The sequence below is a fragment of the Myxocyprinus asiaticus genome, chromosome 16 (assembly GCF_019703515.2).
Source record: "Myxocyprinus asiaticus isolate MX2 ecotype Aquarium Trade chromosome 16, UBuf_Myxa_2, whole genome shotgun sequence".
Classification (NCBI taxonomy): domain Eukaryota; kingdom Metazoa; phylum Chordata; class Actinopteri; order Cypriniformes; family Catostomidae; genus Myxocyprinus; species Myxocyprinus asiaticus.
Window position 1 is genome coordinate 15319764 of NC_059359.1, and position 23707 is coordinate 15343470.

Sequence of the window (23707 nt, forward strand, 5' to 3'; positions counted from 1 at the left end):
AGTTGTCAACGTGCTGTTTTATCATTGCTCCCAAAAAGGGTGATTTAACACTTAAATTTTCTCAAAATATCTGACTGATAGATTAAATAATGTGTTGCCAGTAATTGTGCATAAGGACCAGTCATACTGTATAAAGAATCGATCTATTACAGACAATCTTTAGATCAAGAAAAGGCCTTCGACAGGGTTGATCATGTGTTTCTGATTGATGCTCTGAAAGCTTTTGGTTTTGGGGATATTTTTATTTCCAAGATTAAACTTCTATATACTGAGGCAACGTGCATGATAAAAATGGCTGGTGGGTTAAGTATCCCTATAAAAGTAAACAGAGGAATCAGGCAGGGCTGTCCTCTCTCAGGTCAACTGTACAGTATAGTAATCGAACCCTTGTTGTGTAGATTGAGGAGAGAGCTAGTAGGTCTACAGGTCAACTCCCTCAATTTTCATATTAAACTCTCTGCATACGCTGATGATGTCACAGTTATAATCCGAGAGCAAAGTGACATTCAGTTGCTAAAGGAGGCTTTAGAGTGCTGTAGAAAAGCCTCTTCAGCAGTAGTTAACTGGGGTAAATGTGATGCTTTGTGGTGTGGAAGAGATTTTAAAGGTCCAGCACTTCCTGGTGGCTTGCAGTGGGGAAGAACAGGTTTTAAATATTTAGGGGTGTTTATAAGGACGGAAGATTATAGGAAAAAAAAAAAAACTGGGAGGGCCTAGTGGAGAAAGTGTGTGCTCGGTTGTCTTACTGGAATTGGTTGCTACCCCAGCTCTTCTACAGGGAGAGGGTCCTGGTCTGTAACAGTTTGGTTGCATCTTCATTATGGCATAGAATGGCAATACTTGAGCCTCCTGATGATTTAGTGAGAGGAATTCAGCAGCGACTAGTGGATTTTTTCTGGTCGGGACAGCATTGGTTGAAAGCGGCTGTGCTGTATCTACCTATACAGGAAGGAGGCCAGGGCTGATTGACATCAGATCAAGAATAAAGGCCTTCAGAATTCAGACGGCACAGAGACTGTTGTATGAGGAAGATGTGAGCTGGGCTGGAGTAACCTATGCCCTCCTGAAGAGAGCGGGAAACATGAGTTTAGACCGCCACCTGTTCCTCATGGATATTAATAAACTGGACTAAAATCATGGACACTTTATAGTTTTTCGCGGAGCGCAGATAGCGCACAGAGATTATGGCTCAAAGAAGAACCGTTACTTTTTAATTCTGCACTAGACTTGGACATTTTTAAATCAGATACTCTCAGAAAGGCCATGTGGGCAGCAAATATTATAAAAAGTGGATATTTAATGGAAAAAGAAGGATGGAAAACTGCTGAAAATTTGGCTTTAAAACTGATCAATCAATTTGGCACAGAATCTGTTGACTCGGATATTAGATTTTCTGCCACAGGACTTCAGACTGGCATTAGAAACTTTTGATGAAGAGGTGGATAACTGTTTTTCTAGAGCTGAGTGTTTTGGCAGAGACTGGACCATGGCAAGAAAAAGAAGGTAGATTACTATCTTTTAAGACACCTCAGCTGGAATTTTTTGGCATTGCTGGAAAGAAAGCTATTTACACACTGTGTGTTAAAGTATGGCACTTTAATACACTGGAAAGTGCCGAAGAGTCCAAATGGCAGGAGATGTTTAGGCTAGGTGTTTCCCCTAAAGGTAGCTGGAGGTCCTTGTACAAACCACCAATTGAGAATAGGTCTGGAGACCTTCATTGGAGAATTGTACATGGAATTTTAGCTACAAACAGGTACAGAGCACACCTTGATCCACAGGTAGGGGAGGGCTGTTCATTCTGTGGAAAACAGGAAACAGTTTTTAAAGTGTGAAAGGCTTAAGCCACTGTTGGGGGAAATTTTTACACCAGTTTATTTCATTTACGGGTCAAAATATTGCAGAAGTAGGAGGGAAGCTCATGTTTTAATTAATTATTTATTCGGGCAGGCAAAATTGGCTATATGGCTGTCACGAAAAAATCATCTGAATGGTGTCAGGTCAACTGATGTTGTGTCCATTATAAAGGTATTATTAAAATCTCTTATTAAAAATGAGTTTACTTACGACAAACTGGTCAGTGACATGGAAATGTTTAAATACAAATGGGGAGTAAATCAGTGTATTTGTGAAGTTGTTTATGAAGGCGTTTTGCAAATGTATGTTTAGATATATGTTTGATTGAATTAGTTTTTTTTCTCCTTTATTTATTGTTCTATCCTCTCAAAAATGTTTTTAATTTTTTTGTAAATAAATAGACCCTTAAAAGACAAGTCTCTCTCTCTCTCTCTCTCTCTCTCTCTCTCTCTCTCTCCTTTTCTCTGACTTTCTTGCTTGTTCCCCACATCTAATTATTAAAATTTTTCAGTCAGACACCTTGAGGTTTCCCTTATTCTCTAAGCCGAAACACATAGATTGAATGCTGTGGCCCCCACTGACATGAAGATTGCTGTAATCCACCACAGGTGCTCACAGGGGCATCATTTCCCTAGCTTGACTGGCACACACTGTAAATGTCTCATTAAAAAGTCAATTCCACATTCTCTCTGCTCCTCTATAAGACAGATCTAGTTGAGTGGCTATTACACACACCGTAGGTATACACATTCATGCCTAACAGTACTTGGGTCAGTTTAAACATTCTTTTCAACTCTGAACTCTGCTTGACCTAGACGGTTTTAATTTTTTGTGTTGTTATTATGTTATTAAATGGGAAATTAGGCTCATTGTTGAATGTAATACGCTTCTTGGAAACAAATTAGATCCTTTACATTCAGTAGTTAACTTTGCAGTAATGACTCTGAAATGTGCCTGAACTTCTTGATCAGTCTTGGAAATTGACTCGGAATGACAGGGATTTATTTATTTTTTAACTTTTTTTAACTGTCTGTCTGTCATGCAATTTTGGCTTTGGATAATGCATTTCAAATAACATTTTTATTGATTAATAGAGATGACAAAGAAAAACCAAACATATATACAATGAATCAACATTTAACTCCCACTATTACCCCTCCCCCTCCCCAATCAACAACCCCACCCGACCCCCAACGAACATCCCCGTGGTCTCACATAAGTACACACACAAAAAAAAAAAAAAAAAAAAAAAAATAATAATATATATATATATATATATATATATATATATATATATATATATATATATATATATATATATATATATATATAACTGCCCCATTTCCCATCAAATGAATCCCAGATCCCCAGCCTTCTACATGACACCTCCTCAAAAGCTGCCACCCTCACCATCTCCTCGCACCACTCCCGAATTGAGGGCGCTGCAGCCTACTTCCATCCCATTAAAACAATCTGCCTGCCTGTCATAACACTGGTCAGGACCCAATTTTTTATGTATTTATCTCCAATATCGATGACAACCCCATTGCCCAAGACACAGAGTCTGGGGCAAAAGGAACCCGAGTGCTCAACACATCACACACAAAACTCTGAACCTTCAACCAAAATTCCTGGATGTCAGCACACCACAAAAAACATGGGCCGTGTCTCCATCCTCCGACTGGTGGGTGTGTGGGTGGGTGTGTCTTTAAGACCGAGGCTATACAATCTAGAGGGGGTCCAATAGAATCTATGTAAAATCTTGAATTGCATAAGACGCACCCTTGCATCTCTAGATACAGACTTGACATTTTTTTTAATCCTAGCCCACGCTCCCTCCTCCAATACCAAGTTAAAATCTTTCTCCCATAATCTCTTGATAGAAGTTAAAGCTCCATCCCCCAGACTCTTAATTAGCAGGGAGTAATACACTGATGCCTCATGACCTTTTCCAAAAGCAGTAATCACCACTCCCAGAGTGTCTGCCACTTTAGGAGGGTGTATGCTACTCCCAAAAATATTACAGAGCAGGTGGCGCAGCTGTAAATACCTAAACAACTGAAATCTGGGAATCCCAAAATGTCGAGGATCTCAACACTCCACACTCATATAAGTCACCGAATGTAGCCACCCCACTCACAATCCACTCTAAATCAGCAGAAATACATTAATACATAATTTTGGGTTCAGCCATATGCTCGAGGCAACATTTAAATAAATGTCATAATGAAACACTCTGGACACTTTTGTCCATACCGAGTGCAAATGCGAAATAACGGGGTGTAACTTCTCCGGTTAGTTTGATAGAAAGGCTTTGCAATGGCAAAATAGGGGCAAGAACTTTTTAATACAAAACCAGGGAGGGGCTCTCTCAGGTGGAGGCGACCAATGAGCCAAATGTCTGAGACCGAATGCATAATAACAAAACAAAATCTTGGGTAGGCCTAGCCCACCTTTGTCAATCGGCCTATGTAACTTATTGAAATGTAATCTGGGACGCTTACCATTCCAAATGAAGGACTTCGCTATGCTATCAAATTACTTGAAATAAGAGAGGGGGACATCTACAGGAAGAGATTGTAGCAGGTAGTTGAATTTTGGAATACAGTTCATTTTAATAACATTAACCTTCCCAATCATAGATAAAAATAATAAAGCCCACAGTTTCCTTTTATTTTTATTTTTAATTCAGTGTTAAATTTTTAACATGCTGTCATACAACACCCAAAAAGCATCACTTAAACATGAAAATTCTGTCATTTTTACTTACTCTCGTGTCGTTTCAAACCCATATGACTTATTCCACCATAGAAAAAGGATTTTACAGAACGTTGCGATCGATGACAGCAGTTGATATAGACTCACTTTAAACCTTAAAAAGCACCCCAAAAATGTTATAAAAGAAGTCCCTGTGACTTGTGTGTCATATTCCAAGCCTTCTGAAGACATACAGTCTTGTAGCATGATGAATAGACTGAAATATATATTTTTTACTTGCTCTCAAATTATGGCGAAATATGGCGACATGTCAGTAACATCACACCTTCTAATTGGTTCTTACAAGTCTCATGACTAAACGTCATGACACAAGATCCAATGAGTTTGATGTTATTGATGTGTCATCATATTTAATTTGGGCTTTGTGTACATGATTTGATTTGATTTAAGAGTGAATAATGAGTTAAATTTTTGTCTGCTCATCGCATAAAGCGATGGCAACATTCTTTAAAATACATTATTTTGTGTTCCGCAGAAGAAAGAAACTCATAGGGGTTTGAATCAGCATGAGGGTAAATAATGACAGATTTTTTAGTGAATAATTCCTTAAAAAATTCTAAATCTATCCATAAAACATTCTAGCTGTCTAGGTGCACTCTAGGCGCCTGAGCTCTTGGAGAGAAGTATTTCTTTCGTTTGTTATCTTCCAATGAATACCACACTTGTTCAAATGTTTTCCTTATCAGAGATTTATGAACACTAATAGCTAAAACAACTCCTTGAAGTTAAATGTTATTCCTTGCTCTTTGAGTGATTATTGATAAAATCTTCTTTTGAAAGAGTAATAGCAGTGTTAAATTATATCCACTTCTAGGAATGACTCCTCCATGTGCCTGATTGTGGATTTATAAAGGCCTAGTTTTTTATCTTTGTACCCTCTTTGTGCTTCATAAGATTCAAGAATTTTTGTTTTTTGTTTTTTTGTTTGGAAGATCCTCACAAACCTTTGTTGTTTGTAGATGGCATATTTCAAGATCCAGAACCACTATGGTTTGTGTTTATTTCATAGGGACGAGGCCTCAAGCACACACCTGATTGGCATGTCATTAACTGGAACATCTGATTTCTATAGATGATTCTAAAGCAGTGCTTTTCAATCCTGTTCTTAGGGGCCCCTACAGCACTGCATATTTGATGTGTCTCACTAATCTGATACAGTAAGCATCCTTAAAATATCACTTTGGTGAGAAGCAACATTGTTTTCAGAGAATATTAAGCGTAAACCTCAGTAAATTTGGTAGAAAAACAATATACCACTGTGTAAGAAAAATTTAATGAATTCAAGATATATTCTCTGAAAACAAGTCTTGACATCTTATGCAATTTTGCTTTCTTAGATAAATGTATCTTGTTTTAAGAATGTTTAGATATTTTACTGGACAAAACAAGACGAAAATACTGATTGATAAAATGATTTTTTTTAAAAGTGAGATAAGGGAAGCATCTAAAATGTGTAGTGCTGTGGTCCCCCAAGACACTATACTAAAGGATTCAGAAAATTTCTTTTAAACTCTATATTGTATATCATACCTTGGTTTTGAAACATAGTGGAACTCTGTTCTTATCTTTTCCTATGTTTTGCGAGCGTCACAGTCTGTCTCCCTCATGTTCTTCAAGGACTCTTATTTTGAAGTTTTCCCCTGGACTAAATCTCCCATAGTTCACTTCCCTCATCTCTTCCATCTGCTCTTCATCGTCCTCACCTGTATTCCATTCCCTCATTTAGTTCCTTGTGTATAAATACCCTCTAGTTTTGTTCATCCATTGGCTGTGTCTCGTTTGGAAGGCTGCATGCTAGGTAGGATGCGTCCTTTAAAGGCTGCAGTATACCGAGCGTCCTTCTTTAAACAAGTCTCGTTTAAATGAGACGGCCTTTGTAGGACAAACGGAATGTATCATGGTTGCTATGACAGCACGCCACTCTTTAACAAGCACAAGTGCTTTGAGTGAGAAGGGAACAAAATTCCTTTAGTAGGGAATGTATGAGGTAAAATTTAGGAGAGTTATAATGATGTAAAGAGAAAAGAAAATAGATTTTACAGGTGTAGTTTTAGTCCAATATTTTATTTTAATTATACATTAATAAAATTTTACATATTATATACTTTGCAACCATATACTGAGGAACTTCAACTTGGGAATTAACATTACTTGCATTTGAACATCATATTTACGGGCAAATTTGCGTCCTTTTTTTTTTTTGTTTTTGATATTTCCGTTGAAGCAAAGAATTGTGGGTTGTGAGTGCCCATGAAGGATACACCTCATGCATCCTCCGAATTCCCGTGAAAGAAGGTCGCATTCGAAGGCTGCATTCAAAGTGTCTTACTCACTTTTCTGAAACGAGACAGCCTCGATAATGTATGCGTCTGACAAATGTGACCTCCGGAGGACGCAGCCTTCCAAATGAGACACAGCCTTTGTCAGTCCTTGAAATGTTACGTTGTGTTAAATTTTGATGTTAAGTTTTATTGTTTGTTCCACTCCAGCTATTGTCAGTAAAGATTTTAAAGTATTTACTTACTCCTGCGTCTTCCTCTTCCACTCCAAGAACCCAACGTTACAACGAGAAGGTGGTTTTGGCAGACCATTGATTATCCTGAGCTTCCTGCACTAGTGTTTTTAACAATACATTATCATATATCAATGTCGCTATCATTTTATTCTAGAGAGTTTATGTAGAGTGGAATCTAGTGACTGAAGATTAGCATTGTGGGGACAATAAAGTATAAACACTCGTCTGTATGAAATGAGCAAAATTTCACACCAGTCCAGATACCCAAGGATGCCTGTTAGGCAGGGCTGCTTTGAACTGAAAATAACTGTCACACTTGACAATCTTTTAAGAGGACATGTCTTTGCAAAGAAATTTCCAGTAAATTCAAGTAAAGGTGCACACTCAAGCTGAGAATAGCATAAAACATTAGTCGTTGATTGATAGGAAAATGGAGAAATAGTTTTTTGCTGTTACTTTGAGTAAATGTCTGTTAACTTCAAGACAAGCTTTCTAAGTCAAAGCACAACCATTCTTGCTCAGAATAATTTGATTTGAACCCTTATGTGTAAAACAACATATTTTCGAAATAGACTATAATTTGGGTTGCCTGAATGTCTAGTCAACTAATTGGTATTAGGCCACGTCCACACTAATCTGTTTTAGTTTGCTAACGCCGTCGTTTTCCAAAGAATGCAGTAATTGAGAGCGTTTTCGAAAGGCTCCATTTTCAAAGGAGAAAAACACCGTAAACATTGAAAAAAGTGTTTGCAAATGATAACGTATGGACGTAGCCTTTAATGAAGCCCTGTAGTTAGGCTGGTTTCGGTTTTACCTGCTCCTGATTGGACACTTTTCTTGGGGGGTGTTTACAAAACATTCTTGCCTTCAAAAACAGCTAGATGGAGCACAACAGTATGGAACAGAATGCGTTTGAGGTCTCATTTTAAAATACATTTTTTTTTTTTTTTTACTTGATATATAGTTTTCAAATGCAATTTAAAAAAGTCAATTAAAAAAGTTGATTAAAGACAACTTTTCTGAGAGGCTTAACCATGCAAACTTCCTAATGGCTTGCAAATGCTGTGTCAACATGTACTTTAGCATTGTACTGTTTTTTTAAAGTGATTTGGATCATTTCGCTGATGAAACATTTTACAAAAAAGTTCATTAGACATAAAAAACTCCAGAAAACATGAGTTGTGGAAAATTAGATGTTATCATCTTTAAAACATGCATGCCATTGAAGAGACTGTAAGTCTATCCCTTACAGCCTCGTTTTCATTCCCTTCTAAAATCAAAGATGGCGCTATTGTGAATAATGTCTATGGAGCTTCAAAACGATCAGTCAGCCAGTCATTAGGGCTGCAACTAACGATTATTTTGATAATCGACTAATCTAATGATTATTAGAACGATTAATCGACTATTCAGGCAATTTTTACAACGAATAGTCATTAGCTCTTAACCGACTCTTCAGCTTGTGCCCTGAGTTAAAAGTTTGTATTAAACGTGCTTAATAACAGTAAAGATGACAAAATCATCTTTTAAAAATATCTCTAAATGACATTCACAGAATTACAAGGAAAACAAATACTTGGATTTTTGTTTAATTCATTTTTTAAAAATCACTGCAAAAAATCCTATTGTTATTAAGTGTTTTTGTCTTGTTTTTCATTTAAAATTATAAAAAAAATCCTTAAAACAAGATACATTTACTTGAGAAGCAACATATAAGATATTTAGAATTTTTTTCAGAAAATTTATCAGAGAATGCATCTTGAATATAAGTGTATTTTGAATATAAGTGACCGCACAGAGAAATGACATTTTCTGAGTTTGTGCTTATTTATACCTCCTGTTTCCTTATTATTTTAACTTTAATCTAGGATGCATTAAAGATATAACGGCGGGTTTCCTTTAAAGACGCTCTGCAGGCAAGTTTTTCTCAAGCGGAATGTCAGGTATGCTCCGTTTTATTTCATGACAACACTGCTTCTGTATTTACTTATTTTGAATTTGGTATTATAATTCCCTCATACTTTGCCATCTACATCACCTTAATCTGTTTGGAAAGTTTTGAGTGCTTCTGGACTGTGAGCTGTGTTTTCTTCTCTTCAATCAAGCATGAGCTGAAGTGCTGCTCTCCTGCGCCATCATTAGCATTTCAAGTGATCTCATGTTGCGTTAATTGAGATCAAATGATTATTCGACAATGCAAATTTTTGTCGACAATTTTTTTTATTGTCGGCATTGTTGATAACATCGACTAATTGTTTCAGCCCTATAAGTCATACAAACAACCAACTGACTAGTCGATTCTGAAAATATTTAGTGCTGCTCATCACTAGCTCTTAGCTCTCCTGTTTTTTAACCAGTCATTTAGATCTATTCCTGTGCTATTCAGACATTCCCTCACTGCCCAGGCATGCAGCTGGAATGTGCCCCGGCCATCTGGGCCTCAGCCTAGCTCCTGCGCTAGCCTCATTAGCAGCCTGGCACACAGCCCCGGCCGAGCACCCAGACAAATACACACCCTGCCCCTCTCACCAGCTCTCTAACTGCAAGGCCATTCATCCTTTCTTAGCATTCACAATGAATGCATTTCATTTCCTACTCCCGGTTTTAATGAGGGAGCCCAATCTCATTGTAACAATAGCCCAAAGATGGACCCTACTGTAGTCTTTCACTTGCTGTGTGAAGATACAGTGATATCATTGGGTGAAACCACAGTGCCACTAAGCTACTTGCAACTGAGATGGCTGATGGTCTGAATTCAGATGCCTCATCAGTGTACTCCATTATTCCAGGAACAATTTTAAGATTAAACACCCAATAAAATCCAAATTGGAGTTTTTTTGGCTTTTATGTCTATTAGCTTTGAGGCATCTGTATGTTTTGACAAAATGTAGCAGATATACACGCAGTTAAAATTGGCAGTCTTTTTTCATTCGGGAAAACGGACCAAAAATATTGATGAATCATTTTGTACTACACAGATTTTTGTCCAATCAAATTCTAGAATGAAATGTCCCTTCCCCCTAATACCACCTGTAACAGAGTATCAAATAGCAAATCATGGTTCATGGATGTAAAGTAAATTTGAATCCAATCAGCTATTTAAAAAAATAAGAGGGATCATCCCTTCGATATTTTCTATCCAAATGTACTGTTTCTAAAGGAAATATTTCAAAACAGGAAAGAAAGCTGCACTGGAAAAGCACAATTTCCCCAACAAGTGAGAATTCTCATGGGTTCTTTTAAGGCAAATGTCTTTAGAAATGATTATGAAGAGGGGATGATTGTAAAATGATTTGTTTTAATGATTGTCACATTTCTGCAGACTACATTTTTGGTTGAGAAGGAGTTAACTGTTGTAAAGAATGTTAAAACAAACACGTATGAGGGGGTCAGTTTGCTGGTAGCAAAAACAGAATAAGTCTAATTAACTGGAGAATGATGAGGGCTCATTACCTCACCAACTGACACCCAACTTTTAATGACAGGTATACATTTTAAATGCAATAATTTTCAAGGTCACCATCTCAAGTTTAAATGAAAAATTCCAGTTTGCCATTATTCACTCAACTTGTCCTCTTTGAGGCTGAGAATCGTGTTAGCAGCTGAGGCTAAGTGGCTATACTTTTGAGACAGTCATCACAAAACCAAATGAGAAACCTGTCTGGCAACACATTCACATTCAGAGACTTCATAGTAGTAACTGCCCAGACAGACCATTGGAATGCTAAATAAGAAGATGCGTTGAGCTCTCATTCTTGCACCTGCTGCTGCTCTGCCACGGTCAGTGCAGCTTCTGCAGTTCAATAGCACTGGATTGGGATCTGCCCATTAAAGGGATAGTTAACCCCAAAATTAAAACTTGGTCATAATTTACTTACCCTCTTGTTGCAAACACATACGACTTTCTTTCATCCATAGAACACCAAGGGAGATGTTTGCCAGAATGTAAGCCTCAGTCACTATTCATTTTATTACATCTTTTTTTCCCCCCATACAATAAAAGAGAATAGTGACTGAAGCTTACATTTTGCCTAACATCCCAACAGAAGAAAAAAAGTATTTGGGGTTTGAAACAACAAGAGGATAAATAAATGATGACCGAATTTTCATTTTGGGGTGAACTATCCCTTTAATGGCTGTTGAATTACTCTAGAGGCTAGAGAGAAGCATAGATAGAAGTCCTAAATATGGTTCATACTTCTAGATGGGTAATGGTCTACTAACGTCAGCCATGTAGAGGCAGCAAGTTAGAAAGCAAGGAAGGGAGTTGGAAATAGTAAATTGTGAAGGAAGGAAGGAAGGAAGTTGGAGAGAAAGGAAGGAAGTTGGAGAGAAAGGAAATAAGGAAGTAAGTTGTAAAGAAGGAAGTAAGTTGGAAAGAAAGGAAAGAAGGAATTTGGAAAGAAGGAAGTTGGAAAGAAAAAAGTAAGTTGGAAAGAAAGAAGTTGGAAAGAAAGGAAAGAAGGAAGGAAGTTGGAAAGAAAGGAAGTGTAAGTGAGGGTGGGAGGGATGGATGACAGAAAGTAAGACTAGAAAGTAAGAATCATTTGTCCCTGTATCCTATATTTACACCATTCACTAATATTCTATCACAGGGATTTTTTATATAAGAACAGGAAAAGATACCAATATTAACACAGAGACCCTATTTAGTCATTTACTCCTATCCTACCAAAGCCAGAGACATTTCATACACTGTCAGAAGATCCTGAAAGAGACATGAAACACCAATCTTTTCTTTCCATCAGTAAATATCTTCTTGAAGCCAAGCACAAACGAGTTACCATCACATCTGAACAGCAACAAAGCAAGTCCTCCTCTGTAGCTCTGCTCAAACCCTCAGTCTTGTCATGACAGTCTCCAATAAGTAATTAAAATATAATTTGGCACAACAGAACACAGAAAACATTAGGCTTGAGCCAGTGCAGGGCTTGAAAGCCCCTTGGCTAGAGAGCATGGAATCTTTTGTATGCGCAAGCTCATTCGCTTGTTTTGTTTATTAATGTGAACAAGTCCCCTTTCGAGAGTCAGGCTGTTATAAGCCTTCATTAAAATGTTGAAAAATGGCCTGTCCTAGCTCTCTTAAGGACATTGTACTGAAGCCTGTTGCAGCCTGGATATCAATAGCTTCCAACAACAGTCGAAAGAAGATTTAGATGAATTTCAGTCATTTTTTTTATAGCTATTATCTATGTTACTGTTAACAGAGGGATCTTACATTAAGTACTTGATGTATGTAACTTGTAATTTGTATGTACTTGTTAAAATATCTAAACATCTTTAAAACAAGATAAATTTACTTAAAGCAAATTTGCATAAGCTATTAAGACTTGTCAAAAGCTAAAAATTGGACAAATTAGTGCACTATTTTGGAATGAATCAAACAGACAGTGTTATCATGTTTTGCTTTGGGAACACCTAAAACTACTTTTGTGTTAAAGAAACCCTAAATTTGACGCGATGGTTCCGTTGATAACAGAACATATTTTAGAAAAATCTAATATCATAACTTTAAAGTTATCCACATAATGTCCTTCTACTAAGACAAAAGCAGGGACAAGATAAATAGGATGTTGTCAGAGGATGGGAAAATGTATTGGGCTTATCTAGAGCAGTAATGTTGGAGAGAGGCAGTTTGTTCAGCAATGTTACCGGTTTAGCATGCTACCTTGCCAAGGGATATTTAAAGTGTGTGTCCCACTTTGAAATGTGTGTTCTATCTGAAACTCAACTTGCCTTCTGAGAGCTTTTTCTCATAAATGAGATTCTCCTCTTCAGACATGTTCTCGAGAGGCTTGTGATTTCCCTCATTACTTCATCTTTTAATTGAGTACTTTTGCCAAACTAAGATACGTACAGTCATCATTGGGAGTAAATCCCTTGAAATCTTATATTTACATACACTTGCACTCTTTCAATAAGGGACGCTTAGTTCTTTGAACTCTACTCTTTGATATAGCCAACTCTTCAAGATAGAGTGAGAGGAAATGGAGTATGTTGTTCACATGCTAGTTTTATAGCCTTACCCTCTTTCAAATGCTCGCATACTCAACGACACAAACATTCACTCTTAACCACAGCATCCCACATTCATTAAAAGCATTTCCAGCAGCCTTTAGTTTACACCCAGGAGTTACAGGAGCAGCTGCTCTTAAAAAAACAGCCCTCTGTGGTTCGGAAATGTGTGAAAGATTTGTTGTCATTAACAGCCATACATAATGGCCCTCTTGCTGAGATAAACTCCTTTTTTTTTAATGAGGCTAAGCAATTTATTGCGTTTGAAATTAATTGCAGCTTCTATGCCTTTCTCCTCAAAGAGCACTAGCTCTTTGATTTACATCTCAGTACATGGCAATGTGCACCTTATATGAACTAGGGAGGGTTCACAATGGTCATCCAACAACTGGCTAGAGACTAAATAAATTGTAAAGTAGTTTATCTAGATTTTTCTTATGTATATGATATATGTGTGTGTGTGTGTGTGTGTGTGTGTGTGTGTGTGTATATATATATATATATATATATATATATATATATATATATATACAGGTGCATCTCAATAAATTAGAATGTCGTGGAAAAGTTCATTTATTTCAGTAATTCAACTCAAATTGTGAAACTCGTGTATTAAATAAATTCAATGCACACAGACTGAAGTAGTTTAAGTCTTTGGTTCTTTTAATTGTGATGATTTTGGCTCACATTTAACAAAAACCCACCAATTCACTATCTCAAAAAATTAGAATACATCATAAGACCAATAAAAAAAACATTTTTAGTGAATTGTTGGCCTTCTGGAAAGTATGTTCATTTACTGTATATGTACTCAATACTTGGTAGGGGCTCCTTTTGCTTTAATTACTGCCACAATTCGGCGTGGCATGGAGGTGATCAGTTTGTGGCACTGCTGAGGTGGTATGGAAGCCCAGGTTTCTTTGACAGTGGCCTTCAGCTCATCTGCATTTTTTGGTCTCTCGTTTCTCATTTTCCTCTTGACAATACCCCATAGATTCTCTATGGGGTTCAGGTCTGGTGAGTTTGCTGGCCAGTCAAGCACACCAACACCATGGTCATTTAACCAATTTTTGGTGCTTTTGGCAGTGTGGGCAGGTGCCAAATCCTGCTGGAAAATGAAATCAGCATCTTTAAAAAGCTGGTCAGCAGAAGGAAGCATGAAATGCTCCAAAATTTCTTGGTAAACGGGTGCAGTGACTTTGGTTTTCAAAAAACACAATGGACCAACACCAGCAGATGACATTGCAACCCAAATCATCACAGACTGTGGAAACTTAACACTGGACTTCAAGCAACTTGGGCTATGAGCTTCTCCACCCTTCCTCCAGACTCTAGGACCTTGGTTTCCAAATGAAATACAAAACTTGCTCTCATCTGAAAAGAGGACTTTGGAACACTGGGCAACAGTCCAGTTCTTCTTCTCATTAGCCCAGGTAAGACGCCTCTGAAGTTGTCTGTGGTTCAGGAGTGGCTTAACAAGAGGAATACGACAACTGTAGCCAAATTCTTTGACATGTCTGTGTGTGGTGGCTCTTGATGCCTTGACCCCAGCCTCAGTCCATTCCTTGTGAAGTTCACCCAAATTCTTGAATCGATTTTGCTGGACAATCATAAGGCTGCGGTTCTCTCGGTTGGTTGTGCATCTTTTTCTTCAACACTTTTTCCTTCCACTCAACTTTCTGTTAACATGCTTGGATACAGCACTCTGTGAACAGCCAGCTTATTTGGCAATGAATGTTTGTGGCTTACCCTCCTTGTGAAGGGTGTCAATGATTGTCTTCTGGACAACTGTCAGATCAGCAGTCTTCCCCATGATTGTGTAGCCTAGTGAACCAAACTGAGAGACCATTTTGAAGGCTCAGGAAACCTTTGCAGGTGTTTTGAGTTGATTAGCTGATTGGCATGTCAAAATATTCTAATTTTTTGAGATAGTGAATTGGTGGGTTTTTGTTAAATGTGAGCCAAAATCGTAACAATTAAAAGAACCAAAGACTTAAACTACTTCAGTCTGTGTGCATTGAATTTATTTAATACACGAGTTTCACAATTTGAGTTGAATTACTGAAATAAATGAACTTTTCCACGACATTCTAATTTATTGAGATGCACCTGTATATACACTATATTGCCAAAAGTATTTGCTCACCCATCCAAATAATTGAATTCAGGTGTTCCAATCACTTCCATGGCCACAGGTGTATAAAATGAAGCACCTAGGCATGCAGACTGCTTCTACAAACATTTGTGAAAGAATGGGCCGCTCTCAGGAGCTCAGTGAATTCCAGCGTGGTACTGAGATAGGATGCCACCTGTGCAACAAGTCCAGTCGTGAAATTTCCTTGCTACTAAATATTCCACAGTCAACTGTCAGTGGTATTATAACAAAGTGGAAGCGATTGGGAATGACAGCAACTCAGCCACGAAGTGGTAGGCCACGTAAAATGACAGAGCAGGGTCAGCGGATGCTGAGGCGCATAGTGCACTGAGGTTGCCAACTTTCTGCAGAGTCAATCGCTACAGACCTCCAAAGTTCATGTGGCCTTCAGATTAGCTCAAGAACAGTGTGTAGAGAGCTTCATGGAATGGGTTTCCATGGCCGAGCAGCTGCATCCAAGCCATACATCACCAAGTGCAATGCAAAGCGTCGGATGCAGTGGTGTAAAGCACGCCGCCACTGGACTCTAGAGCAGTGGAGACGCGTTCTCTGGAGTGACGAATCACGCTTCTCCATCTGGCAATCTGATGGACGAGTCTGGGTTTGGCGGTTGCCAGGAGAACGGTACTTGTCTGACTGCATTGTGCCAGCTGTGAAGTTTGGTGGAGGGGGATTATGGTGTGGGGTTGTTTTTCAGGAGCTGGGCTTGGCCCCTTAGTTCCAGTGAAAGGAACTCTGAATGCTTCAGCATACCAAGAGATTTTGGACAATTCCATGCTCCCAAATTTGTGGGAACAGTTTGGGGATGGCCCCTTCCTGTTCCAACATGACTGTGCACCAGTGCACAAAGCAAGGTCCGTGAAGACATGGATGAGCGAGTTTGGTGTGGAAGAACTTGACTGGCCTGCACAGAGTCCTGACCTCAACCCGACAGAGCACCTTTGGGATGAATTAGAGCAAAGACTGCGAGCCAGGCCTTCTCGTCCAACATCAGTGTCTGACCTCACAAATGCGCTTCTGGAAGAATGGTCAAAAATTCCCATAAACACACTCCTAAACCTTGTGGAAAGCCTTCCCAGAAGAGTTGAAGCTGTTATAGCTGCAAAGGGTGGGCCGACGTCATATTAAACCCTATGGATTAAGAATGGGATGTCACTTAAGTTCATATGCGTCTAAAGGCAGATGAGCGAAAACTTTTGGCAATATAGTGTATATATATATATATATATATATATATATATATATATATATATATATATATATATATATATATATATATATATATAATTTATAAAGCGATGCTTTAAATACTAGACAGTTTGGAGTGTTAACACCTTGGAAAAGTTGCATCTTTTATCTGTTTTAAAGGACTGCTGCTTCAACCATCCGGACTTCATTGGCATTTGCATCACTTTTCACTCTGTTTTTTGAGCATCTCACCATGGGTGTTACATTTTTAAGATGCCATGTCGAGTAAAAAATTTCCAACTTGTAAAAAACCTTGTCTTCGCCTGATAAGTCAGTTGATGCAGCTCTACATACTGCTCTGGAAGCGTCGAAAGTGAATGTTCTAAATGACGGACCTACTGTATCAGCAGTGCTTTTTCAACAGAAATCTACTGTTATAAACATTTACTTATTATATATGTATACTTGTTATAAAACTGCATATAGACCTACTTGTGGTTAAAAACAAAAGTATATTTAAATTAACACAAACCTCATGATCTGGCTTTAATGTTTTAGTTATTTATATATGTCACAAATAAAATTCTTGGCAGAAAGATTCACACTTATGATTTGGTAAGTAAATAAATTAGATTTCAGATGGAGGGGATAATAAAGTGGCTGGAGTAGCTCATCTGTGCGTCAGTAATAGAACGGGGCATCTGTCCACTGTTTTTGACAGCATCATTGATTAAAATGGGAGCTATTTGCTTTTGACATGGTGCAATGCGCCGCTCACGTACTGTGTAGGCACAGTTCTACACAGAATGTTCTCTTGGTTTGAAGTAATTAGCAGATCACAGTCGGTCACAATTACACTCCTTGTCTATTATGCAAGCACTGATGCTTGCATAAAAACCCCAGCAACCCAATTGCTGTACAAGCCAGATGTAAAACACCACCCATTTGTCCATAGTGGGGACATTCCCAGAGGTGGCAATAATGAAGCAGTCAGCTATAAGGGTCACCTTGCTGTCATGGTTATTGTCATAGCATGGTTCCTCTGCTCTCTGGCCTTCTCTGTTTTGAGCTGGCACAAGTCAACAGCACGTGACAGGGATTTTTGGACTGCCCACTAGTGCCTGCTCTTTTTCACCCTACGAGGCTAATGTGAGGGACCACAACAGATGTGGCGAGGTGCTCAGGCTGTAGCACATTAAGCCGCTGCTCTGGGGTCATGAGTGTGATGCGTATTAAATGTAATTTGGAGCACAAATTAGTTGCAGCTTAGTATAAGAAGTCTGTGGTGGATTAGAATAATAGATTGCAATAGATATAGAACAACAACAACAACAACAATTTATTTACAAAGTACAATTAAAAACAACAGACGGTTGACCAATGTGCTGTACAATGAAAGATTATAAAATGAAAAATGTAAAATACATGAGAAAAATAAAATTTTACAACGAAGAATAAACACATCATTTATCAAGACTCCGAAAGACCAAATGCCAGAAAGAAAAGGTGCGTTTTTAATTGAGATTTTAAAAATTATGAAGTAGGAGCCGTTCGTATGTGCAGGGGCAAACTGTTCCAAAGCTTTGGGGCAGCAACTGCAAAAGCACGATCACTTCTTAGCTTTAACTGGGACCTGGGAATGGTCAAAATAATCTGATCAGAGGACCTAAGTGACCTTGAATTCTTATGTATGTGCAGGTGGTCATAGAGATAGATCAGCACCAGCCCATTCAACAATTTTAAAACAAACAGTAGCAGCTTAAAATCGATTCTGTAATGGACAGGCAGCCAAAGAAGATATATCAAAATGGGGGAGATATGATCACTCTTACGGGTACCTGTCAGCAGCCTAGCAGTGGCATTTTGGACCATCTGCAGATGAGGCAATGACGATTGACTGACTCCGATGTAGAGAGAATTACAGTAATCCAGTCTTGAGGAGATAAATGCATGAATCACCTTTTCAAAATTGGCAAAAGAAAGGAGGGGCTTAACTTTTGCCAATAATCTTAAATAAAAATAAACAAATAAAAAAATAGATTTGACAACTGTATTGATCTGTTTATCAAATTTCAAAGAGTTGTCAAATACTACACGTAGATTTTTCACCACTGGTTTACAGAAGGGGGCCAAAGCTCCTAATTTTGAGCCCCCAAACCAAATAATTGTTTATAATTGTAATAATCTGTTTTACTTTCATTGAAATTAAAAAAATTCACAGACATCCAAGCTTTAATATCATCTAGGCAATTAAGAAGGGATCCACACTCCCTTTATTCTTTCTTAGTGGCAGATGAATTTGCGTGTCATCCGCGTAACAATTGAATGATTTGCCATGCTTTCTAAAAATGGACCCTATGGGCAGCATGTAAAGTGAGAACAAAGTGGGGCCTAGAATAGACCTTTGAGGAACCCCACAAGTAAGAGGGGGGGGGGGATCTAAGTAGGATGTAACATGACCAATATTAACCGAAAAACTTCTGTTGGAAATGAAAGACTTAAACCATTTAAGGGCAGTACCTTGGACACCCACTGATTCCTCAAGGTGGAAGATAAGGATACCATGATCTATGGTATCAAATGCTGCACTGAGGTCTTGTAGCATAAGGACCACAGAGTCTCCCACATCAACCGATAACAAAATATCATTAAGAACTTTTAAAAGAGCAGTTTCTGTGCTATGGCGTGATCTAAACCCAGACTGAAAGACCTCAAAAACAGAATATTTATCCAAGTATCTCTGCAATTGGCTAAGAGCAACCTTCTCCCGGACCTTTGAAAGAAAAGGCAGTTTAGAAATCGGTGTAAAATTTGAAAATACAGTGGGGTCCAGGTTAGGCTTTTTAAGAAGAGGCTGCACTACAGCATGTTTAAAATATGCCGGAACAGACCCAGTTATAAGACTGCTATTAATTATATTCAGGATACTAGGTCCAATAGTATCAAAAACTTATTTTACACACCTGTATGGAATAACGTCAAATGGACAGTTGGAAGGCTTCAAGTGGTCTACTATTTCTGCCAGAAAAGAAATAGAAACAGGCTCAAACTGATTAAAAACAGCAGGACTTTTAAAAGAGACAGAAGGGTCATAAGTGGAAGACAAGATAAGAGATCTAATATCAGCAATCCTATTAACAAAAAAGCTAAGATAATTTACACACGTATCTAAAGACACAACAATACAGGCAGTGTTAATAGGGTTAATAACAGAATTTATGGTGTCAAACAAGACTTTGGGCCTGTGATACTTTTGATCAGTTATGTTCGAAAAATATTTTTTCTTAGTTTCTTTAACTGAGTTCTAATAGATAAGCAGAGAATCTCTTAAAATTTGATAAGACACATGGAGCTTGTCTTTCTTCCACTTGTGCTCGGCTCTCCTGCAAGCCTGTCTGCAAGCACTGGTAACATAATTTTACCAGGGCTCAGATTTGGGTTTAACACACTTTACTTTTAACAGAGCAACAGAATTTAAAATAGTGAAACAAGATGAGTTAAACAAAGTGAGCAGATCCTCAGTACTCAAGTGAGAAAGGGGACTTTCAAGGGTGGTAGTGATAGAAGTAATCCAATCTTGAGGAGATAAATGCGTGAATCTCCTTTTCAAAATTGGCAAAAGAAAGGAAGGGCTTAACTTTTTTGCCAATAATCTTAAATGATAAAAAAAAATAAATAAAAAAAAGATACTACACCTAGATTCTTCACCACCGGTTTACGAAAGGGGACATAAACGGCCATTTGATGCATGTCTACGTACTGTAGACCAACAGTTTAAAATGGCGTTAATACCATAACAAAACTCATCACTCATGTATAATGTCCCATTTATACTGTGTAAGAAATCACAAGTGTGATATTATAAAGACAACACAAGTAAATAATTGGCTTTTATTTTGTCATTGGGTAACATGTTCATGTTCAACATATACAACTTTTAATTTAAAAAATGTATTAATAAATGCTGAAAATAACATTAACCAAGATTAACAAATGCTGCAAAAGTATTGTTCATTGTTATTCATGTTAACAGATGTATTTAACTAATGTTAACAAAAAACCTTATTGTAATAAAGGACATATTAAAAAAATCTGGAAAATGTTACTTTGTTTTTAAGTTGAGAGCATTTCTTTTTTCTACCCACTGTTAGAGTAATGCTAGATGTATAAAACATTTTATAAACATTTTATAATCAATTTAGATGTATTTATAGTTTTTAGAAAGTATATATAGAAAATAAGAAATAGAGAAAAAAAAGAAGATAGTCAAATTTGGTTTTCCGTGACCTCCCTAGCACCTCCTTGCGGCCCTCTGGGGGTCCCCGGACCCCAGTTTGATAACCGCTGCCACAGAGCATCTTAGCGGTAGGGTTGCTGACCCGTATTAGCCGGGATATCCCGTCCCATATGGGACGCCTATTTTCCTGTATTTTAGCAGCAAGACACTTATTGTTTGACTATTCAAAATGACCAAAAATGCACCTTGTTCATTATTTCGATGGTATTTGTGTTATCATATAATCATCTGTCAATACTGGTGATTGATTGCCAAAAGTGTGTCCCTGCAGATGTGTGTGTGTGTGAAAAATATGGATTGTGTCTTTTAAACGGTGGAAAGATCACATTGCCAATGGTTGCTATTGAGGAGGTGTCTTGTTGAGAAGCTGGCATTGGAATTGGATGGATGTGGGTGTGCAGTCTGGCACCCCTCTACTCTACAGAAACAGAAACGAGATCAGAGGGGATCTCATGATGAAATAGAGCCCCAAATAACACATGGCTGCTTAATTAGAGGCTGTCAGACCAGGGGGTCTTAGTAAAGCTGCCTGCAGCCATATAAACCTCCCAAGAGGATCGAAGAGTTTTAGTATTGTAATGCACAATTTAGTGTCATCAAACTGTGGATCAAATGCTGCCCAAATGAAATGTTCTTGCCCTGAAACCATTTATATGGGACCAGATGCTTTTAATAATTCATGTACAGACACTTGTCAGGTTAAGAAGGAAGCACATTACCCAAAAGACCTTTAAAGACCTTATGAAATCGCTAGACAAGTGAAGTGTCATGTGTTGGTGTATTTCCTATTGAAACAGGAAAAAAGATGTTTGGTCCATTTTCATGGAAGAGAAAGACTGTAAATTTTAAATGTGCTAAAAGTTTATCAGTGTTTAGGAGTACACAACCATTTGACTTCAAAGCAAACACACATGGACTAAAAGCCACAAAATGCTAATTTTGACTTGACTTAAGACTGATAATGTTTGCTTCTCTCTGTTCTCTTTCTCCCTCAGCAGCGGGCTGTACGTTTGATGAGGACTCCGACCCCAGTCTGTGCGAGTTCAGTCAAGGGGAGGAGGATGACTTTGATTGGCAGCTGTTCCGCGCCCATGCCTCGCCACACTCCACCTCTGATCTCATGCGTGGTAAGCCTGCCCAGCATTGCCTATTCTTATTCCGGCAGTTTATTTCACACTGTCACAAACCGTTTCACACCGTGTGCCAATCCTTCTAGGATGGCCTCCGACTTGCTCCATCAGAGTGAAGGCTGAAACGGCAGCCCCCAAAACAGCTTGATTTAATTTTTGGTCTACTTTTTTTACTCTTTGTTTTTTTGAAAATCTTTCATATGCCTTCAGAAGTAAAATGTGTAGATATCAGCGATAATTGGTCAAAGCAAATGTCTTGAGGTCCAGAAGTCTAATACTTCTATGCTTCTATGAAGTGCTTCTGTTATTCTATGGGAAATGCTTCTATATTTCTATTTTAATTTAATAATAATAATAACAAAAAATCAAAATTATATGTGACCTGCTCCATTGTTTTGAGTCACCCAGAAACACATTTAGAGTTTTATTTGCTAAAGTAAAACAAAAGGTCTTGGCTTTCTAATGGTGTATATATTTTGTATCTACTCCAAGCCATTGTCGAGATATAATAATTTAAATTAGGCTGAAACTCTATTTTAGTGCATAAAACTCAAAATGTGTTTGTGGGTCAAAGTGACTTAAAATGATGAAACAGGTCACATATGATCAGCCAGTTTGAGTGAAAAACTGGAATTGTAAAATTTTGGTATGCCCCCCTTTTGATTTAAGTGCAGCATGCACTCGAGCTGGCATATACACCGAAAGTTTGTACAAAACCTGATGATCCATGTTATGCCAACATTTGAGTGTTCCAAAGGGCATCTTGTGAATGAGGATATTTGACCTTTATTACATCTTTTGATTATATGTTTCGTGACCTAGACATAGTGCAAAATTTTAAATATTTCTAATATTGTGTTCAGATCTTCATCACATTTTCTTCCATTTGATTAGTGACCTTGAAATAGTGCAGAATAGTATATATTCTTAAATACTTCTTTTTTTATTTTATGTCATAACTTTTTGTTTGTTTTAAAAATATTGAAATCCTAAAATGGTGTCAGACTTTTAGAGCCCCACCGTATACCAATATTGAACCCTTATAGAACAAATCTGTTCCTTGGCCATTCAGCACATACTGTATGTTCTGCACATGTTTGTTTTTCATCAAAGCTGCAACTACTGGGAACATGTGGCGATTATTCAAGCTTTGTAGATGGGCTGCTGGGAAAATTAATAAAATTCCACTGGCACAGGTGCAGCAAGCTCATCAGTAGTGTATGGCCACATGCAAGTCAACCTTGGAAGAGTTGTACTTCAGCCAGTCAAAGAAAGAAAGCACAATCCACCCAATAAGAAAGGTAAAGAGTGGGATCTATAAGTGCGTGTCAGCCAAACAGCAGTGATTAGAAGTTGCCCCTGCCTGAAACAGATCAATCTGGCAATCAGTTAGTTTTTCTTTGAAATGTAGCCCATACCAAACAGTTAGTGTCAGGGAGATGTGCAGGGCCTGCAGGAAAGGGACTTATATCGAAAGACATTGTGAAACTAGATCAAAACAAGCAGAGGGAGGAAAGAAGAGAACTAGTAATTGGATTAGGCGGCCATCGGTGATAAGTCAGTGAAAGAGACACATGAAACATAGGGACTTCGATGCAAGGGGAGGTAGGATGCCTGTTAAGTTTCAGACATTAAAATGTAATCATGCATATTTATACCTCTGTGCTGGATATATCATAATCAGTTGAACAAGTGACTATCTGTTTAAGATTGCACATGACCATTTACCGAAGGGCAAAAGGGAAGCTCTTATTGTGAAGTAACCGGAAGTG

General features: G+C 38.0%; 1 protein-coding gene across 11 annotated transcripts in view; it reads left to right on the forward strand.

Moving 5' to 3' along the window:
* Positions 1–23707, forward strand: part of LOC127453603 (receptor-type tyrosine-protein phosphatase U-like) — a 374740-nt gene that overhangs the window by 70932 nt on the left and 280101 nt on the right. For 8 of the 11 annotated variants that reach the window (XM_051720082.1, XM_051720086.1, XM_051720087.1 and 5 more), the window contains exon 2: positions 21801–21932. In XM_051720082.1, the coding sequence (XP_051576042.1) occupies positions 21801–21932 (132 nt within the window). The remainder of the gene's footprint in view (positions 1–21800; positions 21933–23707) is intronic. The other 3 variants (XM_051720083.1, XM_051720088.1, XM_051720091.1) reach the window with 1 other exon arrangement.